The sequence below is a fragment of the Sphaerodactylus townsendi genome, linkage group LG10 (genome assembly GCF_021028975.2).
Source record: "Sphaerodactylus townsendi isolate TG3544 linkage group LG10, MPM_Stown_v2.3, whole genome shotgun sequence".
Classification (NCBI taxonomy): domain Eukaryota; kingdom Metazoa; phylum Chordata; class Lepidosauria; order Squamata; family Sphaerodactylidae; genus Sphaerodactylus; species Sphaerodactylus townsendi.
This window is the reverse complement of record NC_059434.1, coordinates 36,954,626-36,963,945: the sequence shown is the minus strand read 5'-3', so window position 1 is coordinate 36,963,945 and position 9,320 is coordinate 36,954,626. Positions and strand designations below refer to the sequence as shown.

The window sequence follows — 9,320 nt, the reverse complement described above, 5'->3', positions numbered from 1 at the left end:
CCTTGCCTATTTAGGCTGTTTTCCCTGGCTCCACTAGTTCATAAAACCCTAACCATTCAGTGCAAATCCAGTTCCAGCCTTTGCCTACTTCAGCACTCCAAATCTTACCCAAGTGATCATTTACTCCAAGTCCTGAATCTCAAAAAGGCCAGCAGAGTAAGAGGCGTGAGGCTAGAATACGCGACTACTTTCATTTGCCATTTTTGGATGCTGCTAAGTAGCCACAGCTATATTGCTGAGCCTTCCAAGTAAAACGTGGAGAGGGCAGAAAGGAAGAGTGAACTTAAAGGCCCAAGCAGCATAGTTTCCCCGTTATGTCTCCTGACAGAGGAGACTTGCTAGAGACAGGCCCAGCCCAGCAGTGGGCACTGTGTGATTTGCTCAGGCGGCTGTCTCTGAAGGAGTTTTGGCTTGACTCGACTGACTGTCTGCAGGTTCAGACGGAGGCAGTTCTTCCATTGTCAACTTTCTCCCAAGCACTTAGATTTCAAATCCTAACGGCTGCTGGAGCCCTCGGGGGCGGGGGGGGGAAGGGCCTTAGAGCCCCGCCTCTGATGTGGGTGTGCATTGCTGCTACACTCGCCGGCTGGCGTAAAGCACCCCCGTGATGGAGTGTTTGTGTTGCACGAGGCCGGATATATATTTTTGAACCTATAGTAAGACACGAGTAGCTCGAGCGAGGGCAGTTTGAGGATTTTCCACCCTCTTCTCTCCACACCAGGATGGGAGAATAAGGAGAGCCGCTTGCCCGGCTCGTTTGCAGTTAAATGGCCCGTGCCTGCACGCGTGGAATCGGGAGCTGCAATCCGCCGCCGCTTTGTAAATAAATTAAACATCGGAGGGGGCAATGCATTTCGGGATTTGTAGTCTGCAGCCCGACTGGGTCTTTGATCGAAGGAGGCCAGACAAAACTACCTTTCCCATGACCGCCCGTGGACGGAGGGAGGAAAGGCAGAAAGAAAAACACACACGTACATCCAGCGCGAGCAAAGCAGGGCAGGTTGTTGCTGGCATCGCCGGGCTGCGGCGGCCGAAGACAAAACAACAGAAAAGTCTTCCGTGCGTGACCGGAGCGGGAAGCGGCGCGGGCCACTCGAAAGGAGCCGAGCTCCGGCTTTGAGCGTTGCCCAGCGAGGCGTGCAAGATTTGCTGCTCGCCCTGGCCGGACTGCTCGTGCCCGGCCGCTTTTTGCAGCGAGCGGAGGTGGGAGAGGAAGGACTAGTGGGTCTTCCTCCCTTGGAGGCGGCTGTAGGACGCGGACCGGCTGCCCGGCCCTCTCTGTCCCCTCCTGGGCCGCCCTGACCATAGGGGAGACGGAGGCGGCGGCGTCGCAGCAGACGTGCCGCCGCCGCCCGGTCGAGTGACTTTCCCGTCGAGGCGCCGGCCGTGCGCCATGAACGGCTTCAGCCCCGAAGAAGTCGCCCGTGGCGGGGGAGAAGCCGCCGCCGTCCCTGCCGTGGTGGCCAACGCGGCGGCGGCCGTCGAAGTCCTGCCGCCGCCGCCGCCGCTCCCTCAGCCGCCGGCCGGGCTCGGCGCTGCTTCTGCTGCTGCAACAGCCGCAGGCCCGGCCGGACCTCCCGCGGTGGCAGCTGCAAATGCTGCTGCTGGTGGCGGCGGTGGCGCGGGGCAGCTGTGTTGCCTGCGCGAGGAAGGCGAGCGGTGTAGCCGGGCGGCGGGCAACGCCAGCTTCAGCAAGCGCATCCAGAAGAGCATCTCGCAGAAGAAAGTCAAGATCGAGCTGGACAAGAGCGTGAGTGGGAGAGAGGGAGGTCATCTCTCGAGCTCACCCCCCGGGCCAAGTTAGTGGGGGACTTCCAACCCCCCCCCCCCCGGCCATGCACTCTCCCGGGTGGGGGGGGGGGGAGGTAGTGGCCAAGCAAACAAAAGCGAATGGAGGGCAGGGGAACGATGAAAGCAGAGCAGGCTTCCGTGCAGAGCCTGACGCTGCACTTGGCTTCCTTTTAGAAAATCTGGCTCGATCGCAGAGCTTCAGGGGAGGCGGGTTTGCTTTCCGTCCATCCTGTCGCCCTCTTGGCCTCCACCCCGTTCTCTTTTTTTCCTCCTCCGCCCGAGTTACGTCCTCCCCGGAAGAAGAGGTCTTTGCATAGGAAAGGGTCAGTCGCTTAAATTATTAGAGATATCCAAGGCAAGCGGAGTTGCTTTCTCCTTCTTCGTGCTTGCCGGGGGCTTTCTCAACATCCCCCCCCCCCCCCCCCCGCATTCCTCGTTTTGTGTTTTGCCCTTGGAGCAGTCGGCTGCATGGCTGACGTTGCAAAAGCTCAGCCGGTTCTGCTGCTGGTCTTTGTGAGTGCAAATAGAAGTCCCCTTCTCCGCCCCCCCCCCCCACTTCTCTTTTCCATACATTGTATTTTAACCGTTTCCCATCCATCTCCTTCATCTTCGCAACACACCAAGGGGGGGGGGGGTCGCTTTTTAGGTAAATTCGTGGGAATTTCTCAGAGTAAGAAATGGGGCTTCCTAGACTGAGTTTTTGTGCGGAAGATCTCATTTCATTTAGGTTTCGCTTTCTCTGAGGACTCTGGTGTGTGTGTGTGTGTGCGCGCGCGCGTGCGTTTTCTGGAGTGCTTCTGTTTTCCCCTGGAGAGGGCAGTCCTTGGCTGCTTCGCCTCGTGCTGCAGTATTGCACGTCCGACTTTGCCACTGTGGCTCCTTCCCCTTGGCAGCTTGCAGGCTCCCCTTAGCCCCTTTCTGGCAAGTGAAATCACTGCTGCAACCCAGAGTCCATCCAAGGTTGGCTCCCATCCTCTTTCCTCCCAAATACAAAATGAAAAACGGGGACAGCAGAGGAGCCATTTAGCAAAATAGGCATTCCTAAAGTCGGAGCACGTTAACCTGCGCAGTAAATGTCTGCCGGCTTATATGGGTCCCTAATGCTCAATGAATACTTGTTCGTTCCTGTTAATGCGCACCAGTGCTTGTGTGTGTGTGTGCTGACAGAATTAATGTGTGCTGTAAACTGCTAGCAGAACAAAAGAGGTTTCTAAGAAAATTTGTTGAATTTGCTACCTGCTGTCAGGAGATCAAGGCTTTTGGAGATTGTTTTCAGTTTGCTTTGCTTCACAAAGCTTGCACACTAGTTGTGATATTTGCACTGCTGCTTTGGTGCAAGATGCTTTCCAAGTGCACGCTTTGCAGCCTGATGCTGTGACTGTTTACTGGTAAGTGCCACCAGAGTCCAGTGGTAAGTGTGGTTAGGGATGAAGTGCTAGATGTGGTCTTAAATCCCACTTACCTGATTCCACTGAAGGTGTTTACGATCATTGTGTGCTATGTAGATGTTGTTCTCAGTAGCTTCAGAAAGCTTGGGGTTCCAAGGTATTCATATGTCAAAATGAAGAGCATCTCCTGACCCTCAAGAAATAGATACATTTCTTGCAGCCTCTGTAGTCCTGGATTTTGCAATCAAAGAAACAGATGTATAAAAAATATTCAGTAGATTGGCCTGGAACATTTTAAATTTTATTAAAAGTTTTTCAATTAGCAACGAAAACTTTAACAAAACTGAAACACTTTGTTTTGTTACTTTTCCTCCTTCTGCCTGCCTATTCTAAAAAGTCTTCTGTTCTAGTCTTTACTTGGCCTGTGGGAGTGATACAGTGATGAAAGGCATTTCCGGAGCCAAGTTGGCCGCAGTGCAGTAACTTTTTTTTCTTTTAATGCACCACATTTCCTCTGGAAGCTTAAATACAGTCAAAAGTTTGTGTGTTTATTGTGTGTTTTACAGTAAGACATGGGAATCATTGACTTTTGCGGTAAGCCCCTGTTGATTAGATATAGCATATGCAATGAAGAAGGTTGAAATTTTGGTCCAGTTGAGTGACATTGTTAACATGTCTCTTTAAACTTTTAGGCAAGGAACTTGTATATTTGTGACTTTCACAAAAACTTAATCCAAAGCGTCCGAAACCGAAGAAAGAGAAAAGGCAGTGATGATGATGGGGATTCACCTGTGCAAGATGTTGATACTCCAGAGGTAAATCAACAGTTCTTGTCATTGTAGACATTAGAAGATTCTTAAACAGGGCTCCTGAAAAAATTCTTTGTCCATTACCTAGGGTTCCAATTAGTGGCTCAGACATTTTTTAAACCCATGTTGTATATGTGTGGGGTTGTGTTTCATGATAGTGTTTATTCTCTTTAAAGAGTTTGGGCATGTAAAACAAGTGTAGAGGGCAGTGTTCTTAACATCAGTATTAAATACTTCATGGGCACCCCAATACAGTGGAAGGGCCGAATCTGTCTCAAGAGCTGGTGCACCCCTGCACTGGTGTGAGTACACACCAGTGGAGGGGCAACTTACTTAACCCAGAAGTGTCCCTTGCCACCCAGGCCTGCTGGAGCAAAATACTGTGCCAACGTGGCCATGGACATGATTGACCTTAGTCAACCTCCAGTGCCGAGCCAGGCCCTATGTGCTGGTGCAGCCACTGGCAGAGATAAGCCATGATTTATGTGGTGTGTCTCTATTCTCCCCTAGGTTCAGGGTTTTCTGTTTTGTTTTAACTGTTTTGAGTTTCTTGTTCTGTGGGAAAGCCCTTTGGAGGGGCAGCGCTGAAGTGGCACCGTCCCTGCCAGCCCGTCTGGATTGAACTGTAAAGAGTTTAGTTTTGGATGATAGTGCAAATGGGGTGCTTAAATTCCTCATGCAGAAACCTCTTGAAACTGCTTTCACAATTATATCTTCTGCCACTGCTGCAACTCTGTTGGATGAGAGCCATCACGTAGAATTTTGGCACCACCTCTTGATTTCAGAAGCTGGTCTTGTGCTAGAACTTCACATTGCAATGCAGTAGAATCACATGGTACAAATGACAGCATAGAAAAAAAACAGCTGAAGCTTTCAAGCTACAACCTCACAGTAAGTGTAACTTGCATGTCTGTGTTCAGATTAAATAATTTTGTTGCTTCCTTTATAGGTTGATCTGTTTCAGTTGCAAGTAAACACACTAAGAAGATACAAAAGGCACTTCAAGTTACAGACTAGACCAGGACTTAACAAAGCACAGCTTGTTGAAGTACGTGCAAATTTAACTTTAGTGTATGTGATCCTTTTGAACTATGGTTTTTCAACCTTTGTCTGTTAAGGACTGCCTCTTTTCCCTCTCCACTGAGTGTAGTGTCCTTCCTGTTTTCTTCCTCACCATATCCCTAGCCATTTTTTTGCTTTTGTACTTATAGTTATGCAAATTTCTCACAGTAATAGTCAAAACTGAGATTAAATAAAAGTGCTTAGGATGCTGATATCCCTAATTGGCAATGAGGATCTCCCAAAGATTCTTCAAACTGTTAGGTCATTAGTATGGGAGCTGAGATTTTGTGGCAAGTATGTACCAGTTTCAGTATAGATTGGGGGCAGGATGTTACTATCTTTTTCTCCATTGTGGAAAACAGTTTTTATTTCTTTCACTTTTTTTCATTAACATGACCTGTCTTTGTTTCTGAAGAGTCTTTGGTAAGACACTTTGTTAGAACCAGAAGACTGCCTTCACATACATTCTGTTGATACTATCCAAGAATTTAAAAACATGGATATTTACCCTTTCTGAAAACTCTAGATTAAACCATCCTTTCTGCCTACTGATGTGATGCAGAAGTTACCTTCATGGGTTTCTGCTCTCCTGGATACCCTTCTTTATGCTCTACATCGCTTGGTGTTGGTGTTGCATTGACAACCTTCTAATTCACTGTTAAGAGCTGATTTTAACGTTGCATAGTCATCTTAAAATATCAGCATTTCTTGTTGGAGTTATTTATGAGCTAGCAGGTGAATAGTGTTGAGTTCTGGTGATGTGTTCATTTTTTAATTTTGTCAGTTCTAAAACAGGAATGATTCATAAATGTTAAGAACATAAGAACAAGTCAGCTGGATCAGACTAGAGTCAATCTAGTCCAGCACTCTGCTACTCGCAGTGGCCCACCAGGTGCCTTTGGGAGCTCACATGCAGGATGTGAAAGCAATGGCTTTCTGCGGCTGTTGCTCCCGAGCACCTGGTCTGTTAAGGCATTTGCAATCTCAGATCAAAGAGGATCAAGATTGGTAGCCATAAATCGACTTCTCCTCCATAAATCTGTCCAAGCCCCTTTTAAAGCTATTTAAATGTTCTCTTAATTATACATATCTAAGATATTTTTATTCTCTATAAAGAAGAACACAAAGGCAAAACATTAACATCCCCACTAACATGTTGGAACCAGATTGATTAGTTTGGAGCTAGATATTCTAAACCAGGGGTAGGGAACCTGCGGCTCGAGAGCCACATGCGGCTCTTCTGCCCTTGCACTGTGGCTCCACTAGCCAAGCCGCCGGCCACATGCTTGCCTGCCCTGCGGGCAGCAGGGCAGGCGCACCAACTGCCCATGGTCGGCTGGGCCGCGCTGCGGGCTTCCCTTCTCGCCCCTCCCCGTGGGAGCGGGGTGAGCGCTTTCCTAGCGGCAGGCGAGGCCGAGCCGCCGGCTTCATCTTTGCCCGCCCTGCAGGCAGCAGGGCGGGCGCATCCATGCGCTTCTCAGAATGAGCGGAGTAAAAGGTAAAAAAACCCCTATATATATAAGCGTTATCTTTATTTTAAATGTCAAAAATTATTTGCGGCTCCAAGTGTTTTCTTTTCTCGTGGAAAATGGGTCCAAATGGCTCTTTGAGTGTTAAAGGTTCCCTACCCCTGTTCTAAACCAAACTCATGTTTACAATATGCGGTCTTAGTACTTACCCTGTACTTCCTTGCCAGAAAAAAACACTACTCCTTATGCAGAACTCATGACGTGGCTGGATTATGTCTTCAGAGCCATTTTCTTTCTGTTGCTGTTTGAAATTGAATGGACTACTGGAAATAATTCCCAGTGGCCCAGAATTTTTAGTAAAACATTTTAAGTTTGGAGTGTTTGGTATCCATATCATAATTCAGTCTGAATGAAATAGGATACAGCTCTGATAAAGAAGTGATGTGTTCCTTTTAGAAAAAAAATTGATGAAGTGATGCTGATTGTGTGTAACAGCAAACAAGCTTGAAAAATATGTCCTGTTTTTTTAACCAAGACTAGTTTCAGCTATATCAACAAATGAATTGCCAGTGTACAGAGTGTGAGTGGTAACAGTTAACATTTAGTGAACCTTTTCTTACAGATAATTGGATGTCATTTTCGGACTATTCCAGTGAATGAAAAGGACACCTTAACCTATTTCATCTACTCTGTGAAGAATGACAAGAACAAATCTGACCTAAAAATGGATAGTGCTGTCCACTAAATAAGCAAATTTGGGATTTGCAGACTTTAATGACTGTTTTGGATGTACTGAAGTTTTCTTTGTAACTGGTATTCAGGGATGAAATCCTGATGTTATTTTTCATGGCTTTCGGGGGGATTGCTCAAAAATGATATTTCCATGGTAAAAGATATTTTAAATAAATACTATTGATGTTTCTGTGCCTGCATGGGTTTGCTATCTGGCATGCGTCTAAGGCTGTTCTTTTCAGTCTTTTCTGTTCATTTCCTGGGATAAGTTGAAATGCAGAATATCCTCTGAAAGTAATATTTTCTATATATTTAATCTGGATGTTGCCGTGAAACTGCAGTTGCACCTTTCATTATCAAATTACCTTCCAGCAATTTAGTTGCAAAGTCTACTGATGGCATTTGAGTTTTTTCTTGCGGTCTTTGCATAGAACTCTAAATACAATCTGAGTTCTCTTATTCTGATGTACCTTTTGTGTCGATTCAAATATCTTGGAATTCTTTGGCACAATGTCTGTATTGATAGACCTGGTTTGGTAGCAGCTCTTGAACCATGAATTGGAAATCATGGTCTGAAATAGGTATGTAAACCATTCGGTGTGTTAACTAAATCTGGGAGCATTTCTGAATTCACAAACTGTAAATTACTGCTTAAACTTTTGCTGGAGCATGGAGACAAGTGAATTTTTGACACTGGGGCCAGAAAATGAAAGCAGGCATGTAACTCTGAAACAGTTGCTTGAAAGCTCAAAATATGGAATGAATTCTAAACTATGCTCATAAAATCACCACTTTAACAGGGTATCTGAGCTGAGCTTTAGTACTAGCTGTTGTACATTTGCTACTTTCAAAGTAACCAACTTGGTTGCAACTCATATGACTGCTATTACATGCAGGCTTCCAATATAACGTATAGTACTAGTGGTACTGGAGGCTGTAGACTGTAAACTCAAATTCTAGAATATTCCCAGAGTCTTCCATAAGTGTACAATTTTTTTCTCTTTCTCTGTCCACTATGGGACTCCTACATGGGGAATAACAAGCTGAATGTTTTGTATTGATATTTCTTTGTACTCTTCATTTCTGTACTAGTTCTGTAGTTGATGAGAATAAGATCCCTTCTTTGTTGTCAGTTTGACTTGAAAAGTGACTTTAATCTATAGTGATCACCTTTCTTGGAATGATCAACCAGTGTGCAGACACAGTTGCAGGCTTTATCCTGATAATATTCTACCCTTTCACTCAGCAAAGTTTAAAGCCATTTTCCCACTTAGTTCTATATGAGTTCAGTGGCATCTTGATAACTAACAAAACTTATTCCAGCCTAAACTTTCATGGACGAAAGCTCACTTTTTCAGACTCATGAAGGGTTCATCTATAGCAGATATACTGAAAAGCTGCAGGTTCTGTGGTTCAGCACATTATTCAAAAGTGAGACTCATTCCACACATGCAGAATAATGCACTTTCAAACTGCTTTCAGTGCTCTTTGAAGCTGTGCGGAATGGCAAAATCCACTTGCAAACAGTTGTGAAAGTGGTTTGAAAACACATTATTTTGTGTGTGCGGAAGGGGCCTGAGTTCTAACCTGCAACAGTTTTTGCCAGGATAAATTTCGTTAGACTTTAGTGTGCAAGCGGATTCCTGTTTAATTTTTCTGCAACTGGCTAATGGGTCTGGATTTACTTTCCTCCAACTTAAGCAACTCTTCTTCAGGTTTAAGAGGCACATAGGTTGAAGGGATGCTTCTAACGTTGTGAAGTAAAGTGGTAAGGTACAAGCCCCTTGTCTGCTATACTAGTAGTTATGCATAACAGCATCATTTTGGGGTGCTAGTATGCTAATCATTAGTACTACCAGAGCTCTGTGTGCTGGTTTCAAATCACTTGCCTTAAGTTCATGCATCTCACTGTGCATGTTTTCCCTGTGTTGGATACAAGTTTCCCTGTGTTGGATTTACTGTCAGCCCAGTTTAGTGTAAATGTGGCCAATGCCAGTTATTTAATCTTGTTGAAATATGCAGATGTAGTTAATTTTAGCAGGATTTGATTAGTTGACAGATTAGGCTTA

At 45.7% G+C, this 9,320-nt stretch overlaps 1 protein-coding gene across 1 annotated transcript; it reads left to right on the top strand.

Moving 5' to 3' along the window:
• Positions 1-607: 607 nt before the first annotated feature.
• SAP30 (Sin3A associated protein 30) lies at positions 608-7,439 on the top strand. Its single transcript, XM_048509638.1, has 4 exons — positions 608-1,750; positions 3,872-3,994; positions 4,938-5,036; positions 7,142-7,439. Exons 1-4 carry the CDS (start codon positions 1,394-1,396, stop codon positions 7,262-7,264), a joined length of 702 nt encoding a protein of 233 aa, XP_048365595.1. The 5' UTR covers positions 608-1,393; the 3' UTR covers positions 7,265-7,439.
• The last annotated feature ends 1,881 nt before the right edge of the window (positions 7,440-9,320 follow it).

Bases quoted from the DNA above. Each gene is read 5' to 3' on its own strand.
- SAP30 (XM_048509638.1), top strand. From the start codon at position 1,394: ATGAACGGCTTCAGCCCCGAAGAAGTCGCCCGTGGCGGGGGAGAAGCC. The intron at 1,751-3,871 runs GTGAGTGGGAGA...TTAAACTTTTAG, and splicing joins AGATCGAGCTGGACAAGAGC to GCAAGGAACTTGTATATTTG. The intron at 3,995-4,937 runs GTAAATCAACAG...CTTCCTTTATAG, and splicing joins AAGATGTTGATACTCCAGAG to GTTGATCTGTTTCAGTTGCA.